Below are 15,354 nucleotides of genomic sequence, written 5' to 3'. Positions count from 1 at the left end.
CTAACTAATAAGTAAAGGGAAGTGCATAGAGAGGAGAGAAAAAATGCGCACCGAACGAACAACTGTTGGGCGATGATTATACGTCGACTGCGTTTCTCCCAAAGAATAGCCAACGCTCCAGCGACAAAGCCAGCGAGAGCTGAATGCCATCGACGGGTTCGCTTCCGGATTAAGGCCATATGGGCCGAAGCACTGAGCGACAGGCGCGCTGTCCTTTTCGTATGAGGAGTTGTCGCCCCAGATGGAATTGATACTATGCGTGGTAACTCCAGGCTGTCGTCTTCGTCGTCCTCGTCAAATGCTGATTCTAGCAGACGTGGTTTGGGGGAGATTGCAGGAAACACAAGCGGGAGTGCATTGATTAAGAACTTGTAGAGCGATGCAAAGGTGCCTTCGTCAAATTAAGTGGGACACTCGCGGAGAGCAACAACAACGTACCAAGCATAGCAGCAAAGCGAAGCGAATCATAGCCAAATACCGCCCTCCGAATTGCCGCGAGTCGGTGATCTCTGAGAAATTTCGATATAACTACTGTTGAGCCGGGAAGCACCAACCTAGGCACTTTCTGGAGTCGGATGATAGCTAATACCAAATTGAAGGACGCGCGAATATTGAAAGCCAATACCGAGGCCCCTACAGTTATTTTCCAGCAATGACTGAGGGCTGCTTGGAAACATACTGAGACCACCCGTGGAAGCATGTTCCAAGCATTGCTTCAACGTCACTAACTCAGCCACTGGCTCGCCCCTGTCGCGCCATACAATCTTCCGAGCGTGTTTACCTGCTTGTTTGAGCCTCTCTTCATAGTTGGCCAAAGCAACGAGATTTTCGAAACTGCAGGCCACAATGAGTGATATGTCAAGTGGAATCAACGGACGCAACGGACGAGGCCAAAGCCATTGTCGATGAGCGGCGCGGCGTGAACTCAATAGGTTCTTCCGGAGTGGTAGGTGTCGGAGAATCGTGGGGAGAGGTTGCCCGAGACCCCATTTTGTCGACAAACTTTGGGGCGGAGAAGGTGATGAGTACAGCCGGAAAGGCCTATCACATGTCAAAATCAGACACAAGTTCCAGCTCTTGGCTGTTCTGAACAAACTGCGAATTCACGGTTACATTGGTACATGCCATAAGCTCTAACTATAACCATTATGAGCTCGTCCATAAGCCATATGTGTGGCCAGGAGTAGTCTGCCACAATCGTATTGTCCCATCCTCTAAAAGGTTGGATGAGAAAAGAATGCAAAAGGAAAAAAAAAAGACTGACCACTTCCGCTAGCGTACATTTCACCATCTGGACTGAACTCCACACAATGTACCGGCCCATGATGACCTTTGAGAACTTCTCGCTCCTCTCCGTCCATGCCATGAACACGCACCCACTCGTCTCCCGTGTTTCCCGTTACAAATCGGTCTTGTAATATTGGATGAATTGAGGCTGACGATGGGGTATAAGGCAACGTGACTGAATGTGTCCCAGTGCCGTTTGGGAGGACAGGAATAAAGGCGACAGTTTTGCCCGATGTCACAACCAAGCGCTTCGTCTGAGGAGAGACTTCCATCGAGGTAATCGCGGTGGGAAATGACATGCTGGTGGTCAGTTTTCGTGTCCTCAGGTCCCACCATCTTTCAACTTCGGTCAAAAAAAAACAGCAAGTTTGGCTGAATGATTACGGACTTGATTATTCCGTCTTCACCAGCAGTGACTCCCGTATGCTCTCCAACCCAAACCACACTCTTGATGGTGCCGTCATGCGAAAGAGTGCCAGGCTCACCCAAGAAATCGGGCTCTGCATCAGGTCGCCCGAGATCGAATATGCGGACTTTCTTTTCTTGACCACCAGTCAGAAGATGAGATGCGGTTGGCGATACAGCTACACTGCGGACAATGTGGTTATGAGGGAATGAATGGAGCACTTCTCCCGAGAACGCGTCCCAGATCTTACTACATAGAAAAACAATTAAGCAGGCAATGGCCGTTCAAACAAAAACTCACGCAGTGAAATCTGCGCTACCAGAAGCCGCGCGAGAGGCATCGGGAGAGAGTTTTGTGCTCCAGACTGCGCCTTTATGGCCAAGGAAAGTACCGATCCAGTCGCCAGTCCATTCACGCAGCATTGGGTTCCCGTCCTTGCAGCTTGAAACGAGCAAGAAGGTTCCATCCTCCTGGATTGGAGAGAAAGAGAGATGAGTGACTGGACGAGTGTGACCGGCGGCGACGAGAGGTTTGTGGTTGGACCTGATCGGAGTTGAGGACTAATGAAATCGAGATCGGAATCCAGCACAGACATAAGCGTTCTTGAGGTGTCGTTACTTAAAATGTTGTACACTAGCGGAAGAGAAAGAAATCGAGAGCGTCACGGTCACGGTCACGCGCTTTTCTCGTCTACCGACCGACAATCCTTACTATCCTCTCAAATTCTTCTATCCAACCTTACGACGTAGACCAGGATACCGCTCATCGCTCATATAGCCTATGTGTGCATAGTGTGATTTTCAAGGAACGAACAAACTGCACCTCATTTCTTCTGAAATGGCGCCTTCTCCCTTGAGTACCAGACTTGTCCTGCCACCCACAACGAGCACCTCCCCTGAATCTATTTTCCTTCAGATTTCCACCAGTCGTCATTCTGTACCCGTCAGGCACCTAAATTTCTTGCGCAAGATCAACAATTACGCCATTCTGCTCTCCAATTGCGCTCGCACCCCCCTCGGTCTCTTAAAAAGTTGCTGCCGAAACTTTGTCACTTCTATCACAGCCCGTGATGTCTTCAGTCCAGCGACTTGCAAAACGCATCGTCCGCTACCCTGAAGACTCGGTTGCATATGTCTCCACCAGAGACTATGTTGGCCGGTTTGTCAAGGATCCACGGCGGCCTGTCGCCAACTATCTCCTAAGCCTTTTCCCGATTCTTTCGTGGATAGGACGGTACCCGACTTCTGGCTGGATTTGGGGGGATTTAGTCGCTGGACTGACGGTGGGGCTGGTAGTGGTGCCTCAAGGAATGTCATACGCGCAGATTGCAACCCTCCCTCCCCAATATGGATTGTAGGCGATCTTGCCGTTTCCAACCTCGGGGCTCACTGTCACCACCCAGATACTCCTCGTTCGTTGGCGTGACAATTTACTGTGTACGCCCTTCATCTTCCTAAGTATATCTAGTTGCTCACAATCACTTACAGCTATTCGCCACATCCAAAGACGTCTCCATTGGCCCAGTGGCGGTCGTCAGTCTGATTATGTCTCAAATCATTGGACGTGTCACCGCCGCTCATCCTAAACAGTGGGAGGGACCAGGTGCGTACGTTTCGTAAAGAGTGCAGTCATCGTCTGAATCAGAACCACTTGCAGAAATTGCTACGACGGTCGCCTTCATCACCGGTTTCATAGTTCTAGGCATTGGCCTACTACGAATTGGACGCATTGTCGAGTTTATTCCTGCCCCCGCCGTTTCAGGCTTCATGACTGGTTCCGCGATCAGTCAGTTTCCGACTCCAAGTCGTCGCGTCACCCTCATCTTCCTTTCGTAGGCATCGCTGCTGGACAAGTCCCGGGTTTGATGGGCATTACCGGTTTTAAGTCCGTTGACCGATACGATTGAGTTGGTTTTACCTAAACGTCCATTAGCACACGCGGAGCAACGTACCTCGTCATCATCAACACTTTGAAAGGTCTTCCACGGACAAAACTGGATGCTGCCTGGGGGCTTCCAGCTCTCGGTCAGTCGTAATCTCAATGCGTCCAGTGTGATTAACGGTTTCCAGTGGCTCTATATCTTATCCGCTTTGCCTGTGATAGGTTGAGCAAAAGATTACCTCGTCGAGCTCGCGTCTTCTTCTTCATCTCTGTCCTGAGAAATGCCTTTGTGATTCTGGTCATGACGATCGCTGCATGGCTCTACACTCGTCATCGTCGTTCGAGCAAAGGAACATACCCCATCAAAATCCTACAAAACGTTCCTCGTGGCTTCCAACATGTCGGCCAACCTACAGTCGATCACGAGCTCGTCAAAGCTCTTGCGGGTGAACTTCCGCTCGCCACGATTGTTCTCGTACTCGAGCATATTGCCATCTCCAAATGTATGCTGTCTACTCTATCAGTGATTTGTTGACGCCCTTTTTAGCTTTTGGACGCTTGAATGGGTACACCATCAATCCCAACCAAGAGCTCATTGCCATCGGTGTCACTAATACTGTGCGTGACTCAATTTGTTTTTGTTTGTGCTGCTTATGAGGTTCAGATTGGCTCTTGTTTTGGTGCTTACCCTGCAACTGGCTCTTTCTCTCGCACGGCTCTCAAATCAAAGTCCGGGGTTCGCACCCCCCTTGCGGGTCTGTTCTCTAGTGTGGTAGTCATTGTTGCACTCTACGGTCTCACACCCGCCTTCTTCTGGATTCCCAATGCGACTCTGTCTGGTGAGTGACGCTTGAACTTGGAAGGAGACGTGTTGAATTTTGAATGTCCATGTAGCTGTTATCATACATGCTGTTGCTGATCTGGTCGCCTCGCCACCTCAAGTATACTCTTACTGGCGTGTGTCCCCGTTGGAGTTCATCATCTGGGTGGCAGCTGTGTTGACCACCGTCTTCTCCTCGGTGGAGAATGGCATCTATGTCTCCATCTCCACCTCCGTTGCGCTGCTACTGATTCGGATCGCCTATCCTCGTGGCGCCTTCCTCGGAAAGGTTACGGTACACGGAAATGCGTCGGACTCCAAAGAAACCCGCGAAGTCTTTGTCCCTCTGTCTACCAACGGCATCATCAACCCTCATCTGAAAGTCGATCCTCCAGCGCCTGGTGTGATCGTCTACAGGTTTGAGGAAAGCGCTATATTTCCTAATGCGGCTGCTCTAAACTTGGAGCTGGTCGACTATGTCAAAAAGAACATGCGACGAGGCAAGGATATATCGAATTTGCCGTTGAGTGAACGGCCATGGAATGACCCAGGTCCTAGTCGAAATGGTGCTGCTGCAGACCAGGAAGCCAACGACAAGCTTCCCGTGCTACATGCCATTGTTTTCGATTTCTCCGCCATCTCCCATATCGACATTACTGCCGTCCAGTCCCTCATCGACACCCGAATTGAGGTTGAAAGATGGGCAGACCATCCTGTCGAGTTCCACTTCGCCACACTTCTGTCGCCATGGATCCGTCGTGCATTGATTGCTGGAGGCTTTGGAACGGGGGTTCCTTCCTCGCAACTGCCTCGGGAGATTGCTCAGGTGGTGTCTTACGGCGCAGACCTACAGCAGAGTAGTGAACAGCTGGACAAACGTGACACGTCGTCTGACTTGGAGGGGGGTGATTCGAAACGTCCTGCCTCGTTTGGACCCAACTCTGAAGGATATGCCTCCGTTTTAGAGACAGACACTCCCTTCTTCCACTTTGACCTAGCAACTGCTGTCCGTGCTGCAGAGAGTGGCTCTTTATCACAATAAACCTGACGCCCTTAGTTATTGCTTATGATTTCCTCCTTGAATACAACGCCTAAATCTGTACAACAAGCTCGTCGGTGTCTTCTACTAAGACGTGGTCCGACTGAATGATTCCTTTGCTCGTCGATTTGAGCTCTTCGCCATATAAGACCAGCGAAGACATGTTCATGCCGACCTGCGAGACCTTGACTTGCCCGCCTTTCTTTTCCACCGTGACGTTAACGCCATCTGCGATGTTGGCCTGGACGATCTGTCCTTCGGCAAGTTGATAAGCGCGGACTTGAATATTCTTCGTGTAATCATAGTCGGGTCGACCGATTTTCTCGGGCCCCAGGCACAGAACAGTCCCAGGCCTCACCCAGACGGGTAGTTCGTCAAGAGGAACCTATTTTTGGATGGTACTTTTGCCACACGCAAGCCAATGATGACATACCACTTCTTTGATCCAAATAGGTCCCTGGACAGTGCGTTCTGGGTGGAAGAACGAGGTCCAGATGCCGGAGGGAATGTAATACTCTGTTTCCTCTTTCTCGTCTACGAAAACCGGAGCGACTAGAAGCGATGGGCCGAGCATAAACCTTGCCACAACATGTAAGGCCTACTTGCGTTCAAAAAAAAGAAGAAATGACTGCATACTGTCTGTCAAGGGTATGCGTGTTTCTGTCATCTGAGAACTCGATGAACATTGCTCGTTGGAGGGGGTGTCCATTCGAATGCGCCTGCACTGCCTGGCAGAACATGAGTGAATTGGCCATCAGCGAGAAGAAAAAGAAAACGCGCTAGATTGTAAATGTAAGGCATCAGACGATGTTTGGCCTCGACGAATTTGCTCATGCTCTTGGCAGCAGCTTCACCGTAGACCCATGGTACACGATATGATCCAGAGCCATGGAGGCGACTGTGACTTGAGAAGAGACCGAATGCAACCCAACGTTGATAGATCTGAGGGTCTGGATGACCCTCAAATCCGCCAATATCATGGGAAGCAAAGGCAAAGCCAGATGCTGTGAGGGAGAGTGCACCGCGGAGAGCCTCAGCCATGGCCTCCCAGGTTGATTCACAGTCTCCTCCCCAGTGTACTAGAGGTTTGATTACAGATCAGATCCGGATTCTTGCAGAAATTTGGTTCATTCGTACCCGGGAATCTGGCGAAAGGGTAGCGGTCAGCTATCTCGCTATAAAGAAAACGACATACCTTTGACCACCAGTTGCAGAGGATCGGGCGAAAACAACAGCTTCGCCCTTTCCCAGTCGTTTCTCGATGACATTGAATACAAGTTGGTTGTAGAGCACTGAATAAGTGTTGTGCATTCGCATTGGATCAGACCCATCGTGGTATACCACATTACTGTGGGGGATGCGCTCGCCAAAGTCCGTCTTGAAACAGTCCACACCTAGGTCCATCAAAGCGGTGAGTTTATTTTCGTACCAAGTCCGGGCTGCAGGATTAGTGATGTCAACAATTGCCAGCCCGGGTTGCCAACTGCAATCGCAAGTGTCAGAAACTTAATTTTCGAGAGGTCAACTGAGACGCACAGGTCCCATCTGGAATGTGTGAGTATAACAACACACACATAGTTTGAACAGGCCTACTGCCAGGGTGATCCATCGTTTCTCTTGATGAAGAAACCTCCTTCAACTCCCTCTGCGAAAGTAGGAGAGAGCTGGGATATGTACGGATTGACTGTTGTTCAATTAATATTAATGCTTGTTTCAAAAAAGCGAATGACCGGCGTACTCCATAGACAAACTTTGACGTTGTACTTCTCTTTGATTTCCGTGAGGTACGCTTTCGGGTCGGGAAAGAATTCTGGGTCAAAAGTGAAGGAGCACCTGATGCCGGGTTAGAACGGCATCAACCTCCCAAAAGGCACACCCACCACTCATACGCGGCCATCCAAAAGCAATCGAAATGCATGACCCGAACGGGACATGCGCGTTCCGACATCCCTTGGAGGAATCCAGACACAGTAGAACTCGAGTAAGATGTCAAAAACGAAGTGGACAGCCAAAGGCCAAAGGTCCATTGTGGGAGCAGTGCAGGACGGCCGGTCATCCTCGTAAATTTCTCCAGTATCTGTTCGATTTGAGAACTGCAGGCAGAAAAAAAGGAAAAGCCATACGTCCAAAGGATGCTCCCCATAGATAATGAAATATTCGAGGCTACTCCCTGCAACTGATGTTCCGACACGACTGACTTTTTCGCTTCCTACTTCGACCTCAACTTCTCCCGGATGGTTGATAAACACTAAGAAGCATATGTGAGCGTTACTCACGAGGAGCAAAAGGAATCGAATACCGCCATAGTTCCGATTAGTGATGTAAAATGGGAGCGACTTGTACGCCTGTTCACTTGAGGTGCCACCGTCTTGATTCCAAACCTTGATAGCTTGGCCTGTAATAAATGGAATAAATTGACATGTAAGACCCCAATATATGCCTACCGTTCTTGACAAAAGCTCCAAATTGTTCCCCAAAACCATAGATAAGTTCCCCAGGAGAGATGTTGAGCTCCGAATTGATATACCGAACGAACTCCGGCAGCGGTGAGGGAGTGGGATTAGAACTGGGATCGTGAGTTAAGCAGGAGCTGTTGGATGCGGAAAGAATGGTCCAGCGAGATGGAACATCGTATATTGCTTGGTGTTTGGGACCGGCAAAGGTAAGGGTTCGAGTTGGCGACTTGAAAGTGATGGTGTAAGGCTTGTGGGTTATTTCCGCTGTCAAAGCCCCAGAAGAGAGGCGATGCCCACCCTCAATAGCTTTCAGGGATGAGTTGCGAATCGGTTGTGCATCTGGAAACAATGGTATCTCGGGCAAGGCAGTGAAGGTTGCAAAATGGTCGATCTTGACGCCGATTACGCCTTCAGTGGGGGAGTGTACTTTCACAGTCAGAACGGGGCCACCTGGACAGTATAAGACAGCGATATAGACCGGCGCCGAATAACAAGTCACCCAACGTGTCGCCTCGGTGTCTGATTGGACGAGTTGCAACACGGAGCTCAACTGCACCGTCAATTTCTTTGGATTGAGTTGCTTCAAGACCGTAGTAAGCCTTCACGCCATGTTTTAAGAGCCAAAAGCCGTCGTTGAAGCGCATATTTGGCAGAGGTCAAGTAGTCTCATGGTCTTCGTTGTCCTTAAGGATGTCCGGCAGCACCGGCCCGGATTTCAATCAAGGTTCCGATGTTCCTCCGCGGGTCTTATGTAATACTTGGAAGTAGTTTTTATCGTAACGTCTCCGTACGCTTTCCGGGACATTCCTCAAAAGCTGCAAAAAGCAAAGAATCATACGCAATGGCCGCACCACTGGCCTCACCGCTTATCCGCTCTAGTCGATTATCTTCTTTATCAAATGCTCTCGTCAATCTGAAGCTGGAAACCGTCCATCCTGCTATGTCGTTCAAGTCGCGGGGAATAGGCTACTTTGTGGAATGTGCTAAACAAGCCCACGGCTCTGGTCTTCATGTTGTCGTCGCCTCTGGAGGTAAGGTCCCCCAATTCCTGCCTGCACTTCAGATCCTATTAGTAATCTCTTGTTTCCAAGGTAATGCCGGATTGGCTGCTGCCTGTGCTGCCCGACAACTCCAAGTCAGATGTACAGTATTCATACCTGAAGGGGCAACACAGACCACGATAAATCTTCTGGAAGGCGAAGATGCTGATGTCGTAGTGGGCGGAAAAGACTATGCCGAAGCCCTTCAAGCAGCCAAAATACTTGTTGATTCAAAGGAAAATGCGTAAGTCGCGCAATGTGTTAAGGTTGGACAACACTCAATATGCCCGCCCTAGCGTGATGGTTCCAGCATATGACGACCCCGTCGTATGGGAAGGTCACTCCTCACTTGTTTCTGAACTCGCCCACCAGTTACCACAAACGCGCCCAAGAGCAATATTTTGTTCTGTGGGAGGTGGTGGGCTGTTAGGTGGAGTTATCAAGGGTTGTGCCCGGGCCGGATGGGATGCCGTTCCTATAGTCGCGCTCGAAACTATTGGCTCCGACTGCTTCTATCACTCTTTAGCTCTCAATAGGCAAGGACAAGGTGTAGATCTGCCAGCTGGGGTGAAAGCTATCTACGATCAAACTCATCAAGTTTGGCTTGCCCATTTCAGCTCATTTGCTTCCAAAGCGTCGGGCTCTCTGGGCGCATCTCAACCTGCCGCTGGCGTCGTGAAAATGGCGCTTGAACGAGCAGGACCTGTCATTTCTGTGACGGTCCCCGATGAGCTAAGCATGCAGGCAGCGTACAACTTTGCAGGTGATTTATTTTCTCCGGGTTTGTCCACACCCTGCATAACCCACTGTAGATGACCACCAACTGCTTGTGGAACTGGCTTGTAGCACAACTTTGGTGCCCGCGTATAAAAAGGAGCTTTTGGATGAGATTTTTCCGGGTACAGACGAACGTCCATTCGTCTTCGTGGTCTGTGGCGGATTCAAAATCTCTGTTCAAGACTTGACTAGCTATCGCGCTCAAGCTGAGGCATATGAAAAGGAATTCTTGGAGGTTTACTGCGATGGGAAGGTTATTTCAGTCAGGAAGTGAAGGACTTGCATGATATTAGAACGGGCATAAAGAGGGGTCGCTGTACAGGGTAATTGTACAGTCTGATATCGTATTCCACCTTTCATTCAACACCGAAGCCGACAGTTTCCCTGGGACTAATTCAGAGGTGACATTCCAAAAATGAGCAGAACACGTACTCGACTGCCAAAGTCAGCTTTTGCTCTAAGCTCGCATAATCCGTATAAGGCGGCAAATCAATGCGGTTGAAGCAGGTATGACTCTTGGGTAACTGTGAGGGATCCCCGCTCTTTTCTATCGTGAACCGCCGAGGTCTACAAGTTGTTGGTGGAATGTTCTATGACAAAAGTGCTCGACTCACCCATCTGAGCCCTGCAAGTCTTTGAAACCGTTTACCGGAATCCGTGAAGTGCCAGTGGCGAATTGGAGTAAACGTGATTTGCGTTCGGGTGGCCATGAACGAATGCATTCCCAGAACCATTCAATGACCTATTTGAAGACACAGATAAGAGCAGAGAAAGTCAGAAGGGCATACGAACCTGGTCGTTGATTTCGTAGCCCCGATAATCTGTAAACTTTTTCCAGTCATCTACGTCGATCTCCGCCATGCCGCCAATGAGCAGCTCTAGTTCACGCTCATCGAAGACGGTGATCAAGTCCTGCGGAATTAGCTCGCTGAAGCCTGACATGAAGGCCTCAAACTGCTCCTTGACCCGCTTCGAGATACGGTAGTCAACGACAGCCTCGACATAGTCTTTCTTGTTGTCTTCGGTGACGGGAACATCACCTCCCCCAGGCTTGAGTTCAATTGTGACCATCTCTCCAAAACGTTCTTCAGTTGTGGTAAACGTCTCGTCGATGATATCGGTGATGTCGTTCTCACTGCAATTATGAGTGACAGGCTAAAAACTTGAAAAAACAATACTAACAGCATCCAAGTCATTCCTCGATGTAGTTCGGCGTCGACACTCTCCAGGTCAGAGAGCGTCACCTTTTTCTTCAATATCATTTTGTAAAAGCTGACAATGAAGTAGGCGTCCAAGAACCGACGGTGGAAAATGCCCAGGCCGAGACATCTTCCGATGAATTTGAAATAGTTCAAATGCTCGGGGTTGACACCGGATGCTGGGTTGATCTGGAGGGTATAGTTGTCATGGGCAGAATATTCGAATAGACAGTAGAATGGGTTGAACATTTCGTGAGACAAAAGGAAAAAGAATTCCCTTGAGCGAGATCAGCATATTTATAGCTGGGAAGTGAGCCAACACACCTGGAAAGCCCACCATAATCTAGACCATCTTCACCGTCAAATTTAATCATCAAACGTTTCTTCAGGTCGTTGGGAGTCTGACGCATGATTTCTGCATAACTATCTTCGAAGAGATGGTTGCGTCGAATCTTAATTTGGCAATTGCCAGGTTGGGCACGCATTGCAGGTTGACTACGGAAATAGATGAGTTTCCGCCTAAAGTCGCGCTTATATTGCGGAACATTCGCATCGAGAGTTGATGGGAGTCGGGGATCATCCCAAGTGGTGGTCTTAGTGTTGTGGTCAACAAAATAGACACGAGCTGTATTGGTAAGTCGCATTTCCCATCCTGATGGCAAAGGGCCAAGTTGAGAGATGGTTTGCGGTTGGACGGAGCCTTGGCCATTGGGACCCATTACGCGGATGATGGTCTGTCGTCGAGGATCAACCCAGGTGGTTGTTCTGGTATTGTGGTCAACGTAGTATGGACGGCCCTCCGGAGTGTAGCGCTCTTCCCATCCGTTTGGAAGACTGCCTGTACCAGCGGTTGTGGTATTATTGACAGCTGTGATGGCGGGAGGAGCAGCGCCAGCCGCTGAGGTACTCGAGTTGCGCACAATGGTGCTCGAGTTGTTGGCCTCGAGAAGGTCGTCTGCGAGGATACGACGCCCATGTTGCTCACGCGCCGCGTTAGTCTCGTTATCCTGCGCGGTGCTATTGGCTGCCGCATTAGCTGATGGTCGGTTCCAGGTTGTTGTGCGTGTGTTATGATCAACATAATAAGTACGACCTAACGGATCAATGCGTCGCTCCCAGCCGTTAGGAAGAGGACCGTATTGATCCTCATTAGGATTGAAGTTGCGTGTCTGATTCTGAGTCGAGGCTGCTGGAGATGTTGTAGGTTGAGTCGCAGGGGTCGTCGCAATGGTACTCGTCGGTCTTGAGTCAGAAGTTGGAGAAGGAGAAGCAGTTGAGGCTGGTTGTTCAACGGGAGAAACGGCGGCATCGGCATGGGCACTTGCGGTCCGAGTTAAGGAAGTAGCAGTGGGAAGTGTGAGGTTGGATGTACTAGCAGACGGCGATGTGTTAAGACCCAAGTTGGCCATAGCGGTGTTGAGGCCTGAAACTTGGGAGGGGCCCGGATTATTAATGGGTTGATTAACGTTGGTGGAGAGATATATGATGAGTTTGCCATGCACAACCAGGTTATCGTTCGACTTTTTCAAGTCCAACGTTAGCATTTCTGGGACTTGTAAGGGAGAAGAGATTGATAACAAGGTCTGAACGCACCGTGGCAATCTAGTCCAAGGTCCAAAACATCGCTAACCCGAACATTTACAACGCCCAGAAAGCCCTGATCCCGTCGCTTGAACTTGCGCTGATCGAAAATCTGAACGGCGACGACAGAGGAATCCTTGACAGTGCTTTATTGCGTGATGAGAAACTCTGCATGAAAGACGAGTGGATGACACACATATCGAAGCTCTCATTCCAGTACGGGTTCAGTGTCTTCTTAATGACACTTGTAGTGTGCGTCTGCTCAGCGTCGACGGTGATTACAGCAAAAGGGTCGGGCAGTCGGAAGACGTCACGTTTGGAGAGACCATCCGCAGCAACGACTAGTGAAGGTTGGTGGGTAATCAGCGTAATAGGATAGGCATACCTGTGATTCTAATTTTCTTGCTTCGTGGACTTGAGATATAGGCAGTAAGTAAAGTAACCAATAATTACCTTGTGCTGGGCGGTACAGACATCGGTCGAAGAGCCTGACAACGAAGGTGTAACGCGTCACATGTGACTATCTCATTTCTCTTTAATCTAGTGCTTTCGGGATAACTACTTGAAGGAACTCTACTGGTTGACAAGAAAATGTTCTGCGGCGAGCCCGCTTCTTTTCCTCCTCTTCATTCAAGAAAAAAGAGCTTGCTGGCGCTGCTGTATTTTCTAGAGGATCTTTTCTGAACGGGTCATCGTCCTTGAAGTCTGGAACGATCACATTCAGGAGTGGGGGTGCTGAGTAGCGTGCATTTCTCGCTGCCCCATATATTTCTCTCAGCCATGGTGTTCTCGGCAACGACTCGCTCTCTGCACGCTCTCTCCATTTTCGGACTACCTCCTCGACAGGCTCTCGAAGCACCCCGTCGTTGTCAGGGTCTAAAAACTCAGCGTCTTCAAACGGATTAGGACCCTCGAATATCTGTTTTCTGGATTAGTGGTGCACCAAGCAGCAAAAAGACTCACACTCACCGGGTTGATGACCGTCATTGAGCCAATTTTGAGCGTAGGACAGGCCCGGAACCTTTCACTTCGGGCAGCTATTTCCGCCTATATGCTACCGTAAGCGTATCGGTGATGCCAACATGGGCGAGTTACCTCGATTCGTGCTCGTTTGGCGTCCTTGCCTTCAAATATCGTCCTGAAGCGGGTCATGGTTAGGTGTCTAGGTAGTCCATGCCGTCGAATATATATCTACATCTAGCCAGACTGAGACCAACGGGTGCAACACGGATGTTCCATTTCCGAGACTCGGCCAGATTAGGACATCACGACTCTCCTTTTACCATCATGCTAAACGATGTACATATCCGCCCACTGACTCGGAATATATTCTTCTTTGTCACTCATACGCGTTCAGGCTCATGAGCATGGGGCAGCGGCTGAAGATTATTTGAGTCGAGGACTGGTCAGCTATCATTCTAACCTTACAATCGCTAAAGACATAACAGTTAATTCCAGCAGCGGAAGAACATTTGAGGGTGTGCCACTCTCTCAAGTCGCGTTGAACTGACTCAATTTTCATTCCCAAGGCCGCTGAAGCTTACCACAAGGCGCTTGATCGAAGCAACGACGAATCTGCACGGCGCACATTACGAATGCTGGAGAATGAACACAAGAAGGCTTCCAAGGACCTCAACAGAAAAATTGACCAACTCAGGGCTGAAGGAAAAGATCCCAGCCTTCCGCAAAAAACTGTCGTCGCCCAAACCTCCCAGCCTCCCCCTCCCACGTTCGGCGCCGTCTCCGCCTCCCAGTCAACGACCAATGTCCGACTCACAAGGAACTGTTGACGAGTCTTTTATGCTTCTGGGTGGCCAACGCGTAAGCAAAAAAAAACTTGTCGAATTGCAAGCAACTTAGCATCGCATCGTCATTAGTCCGACCCAGGAGATGCTTTCAACCAATTCTGGAATATTATGCAAGGAATGCTGGACAACCTCTCGCAACCGGTGGCTTTTGCGACTGCCCCACTAGGTTTTCCTGAGATCCACCCCACGGAACCTCTTATACGTCATGACGGAAACGCTTCAAGTGATACTGACTTTGAGGAGCCCATGGTGGCACGTTTTGCTCGGAGGCTGGGCATGAGTAGCGATGGTAGAAAAACATCAAGCATGCCCAATGAGAAAGTTCCACCAATAGCTGACGATGACGATTTCGAAGAAGGTATTTTCTGTGCATTAGTCCGTCTATTCTTACCTTGTGCATGGAGGAGATCACCTGACTGAATCTTTCTTTTTAATTCCATCCGACACGGATCCCGCGTCTCCGTCGCTGAAGCAGGATAATGTTACCCTCAAGCTTGAAATTGAGTCCTTAAAGAAGCGCTTGGAGACCGCTGAACGGTCTCTCCAGCTCCGCAAAGAACAAGATGCCCAGCTGCGCGATAGCATATTTTTGGCGACCAAGGAAGTTGGTGCAGTGCCTTTTTTGTTTATTCGGTCTCATCATATACGACTAGGCTCAACGTGCCATGGGTCAATCGATTCTGTTGCCTTCCTCATCCTTGATGCGAGAGATGCCCGGTTTCAAAACGGGTCGGGAGGTAACCTTGTTTATCTGATCACACTATCAATACGAATTCTCATGTTTCCTAGGCGCAATATGCTCGCCGAGTCAAAGAACTCGAAGATGAGCTTCGGGCCCTACGGACTGAGAATGATAAACAGGTACGACTAGCCCATGAACAATCTCGACTGCTCTTACTCGTTCTCTAGCGGTCGATGATTGTCCGTTATCAAGAGAAATGGGAAAAGCTCAAAGAATCAGCCAAACGGCGCAAGGCAGCTACTACATCGCTGGCTCGGACCAAAATACCGGAGGAGCCGGAGCCTGAACCGGATGGAAAAAACTAACAAGCTGGGCAAA

General features: G+C 49.6%; 5 protein-coding genes across 5 annotated transcripts; 3 read left to right on the top strand and 2 right to left on the bottom strand.

The window, feature by feature from the left end:
* Positions 1-2,762: 2,762 nt before the first annotated feature.
* On the top strand, positions 2,763-5,436 carry MIND_01050400 (Sulfate permease; the record flags this gene model as incomplete). Its single annotated transcript, XM_037367089.1, has 10 exons — positions 2,763-3,046; positions 3,096-3,129; positions 3,181-3,295; positions 3,338-3,478; positions 3,529-3,577; positions 3,626-3,717; positions 3,763-4,077; positions 4,122-4,192; positions 4,239-4,413; positions 4,469-5,436. The coding sequence occupies 10 exons, from the start codon at positions 2,763-2,765 to the stop codon at positions 5,434-5,436; spliced, it is 2,244 nt and encodes a 747-aa protein (XP_037216483.1).
* Positions 5,437-5,485: 49 nt separating this feature from the next.
* MIND_01050300 (Glycoside hydrolase family 31 protein) lies at positions 5,486-8,533 on the bottom strand (the record flags this gene model as incomplete). Its single annotated transcript, XM_037367088.1, has 14 exons — positions 5,486-5,818; positions 5,867-6,011; positions 6,070-6,161; positions 6,214-6,512; positions 6,571-6,578; positions 6,629-6,916; positions 6,970-6,978; positions 7,027-7,117; positions 7,172-7,266; positions 7,314-7,510; positions 7,557-7,681; positions 7,733-7,828; positions 7,878-8,339; positions 8,389-8,533. The coding sequence occupies 14 exons, from the start codon at positions 8,531-8,533 to the stop codon at positions 5,486-5,488; spliced, it is 2,385 nt and encodes a 794-aa protein (XP_037216482.1).
* A 131-nt stretch (positions 8,534-8,664) lies between these two features.
* MIND_01050200 (PALP domain-containing protein) lies at positions 8,665-9,980 on the top strand (the record flags this gene model as incomplete). The annotated part of the gene is made up of 4 exons (XM_037367087.1): positions 8,665-8,920; positions 8,981-9,173; positions 9,226-9,692; positions 9,742-9,980. The coding sequence occupies exons 1-4, from the start codon at positions 8,731-8,733 to the stop codon at positions 9,978-9,980; spliced, it is 1,089 nt and encodes a 362-aa protein (XP_037216481.1). The 5' UTR covers positions 8,665-8,730.
* An 82-nt stretch (positions 9,981-10,062) lies between these two features.
* MIND_01050100 (uncharacterized protein) lies at positions 10,063-12,983 on the bottom strand (the record flags this gene model as incomplete). Its single annotated transcript, XM_037367086.1, has 10 exons — positions 12,940-12,983; positions 12,872-12,891; positions 12,683-12,827; positions 12,499-12,632; positions 11,230-12,451; positions 10,889-11,182; positions 10,499-10,841; positions 10,321-10,448; positions 10,139-10,273; positions 10,063-10,090 (listed from the first exon to the last, which is right to left on the bottom strand). The coding sequence occupies exons 1-10, from the start codon at positions 12,960-12,962 to the stop codon at positions 10,063-10,065; spliced, it is 2,472 nt and encodes an 823-aa protein (XP_037216480.1). The 5' UTR covers positions 12,963-12,983.
* Positions 12,984-13,773: 790 nt separating this feature from the next.
* On the top strand, positions 13,774-15,341 carry MIND_01050000 (uncharacterized protein; the record flags this gene model as incomplete). The annotated part of the gene is made up of 10 exons (XM_037367085.1): positions 13,774-13,785; positions 13,844-13,891; positions 13,935-13,964; positions 14,016-14,215; positions 14,241-14,307; positions 14,364-14,652; positions 14,699-14,898; positions 14,948-15,031; positions 15,084-15,155; positions 15,204-15,341. 10 exons carry the CDS (start codon positions 13,774-13,776, stop codon positions 15,339-15,341), a joined length of 1,140 nt encoding a protein of 379 aa, XP_037216479.1.
* Positions 15,342-15,354: the final 13 nt, after the last annotated feature.

Source organism: Mycena indigotica (assembly GCF_014461135.1).
Source record: "Mycena indigotica strain 171206Taipei chromosome Unknown Mind.scaff0009, whole genome shotgun sequence".
NCBI classification, from domain to species: domain Eukaryota; kingdom Fungi; phylum Basidiomycota; class Agaricomycetes; order Agaricales; family Mycenaceae; genus Mycena; species Mycena indigotica.
This window is presented reverse-complemented; position numbering and strand designations above follow the sequence as displayed.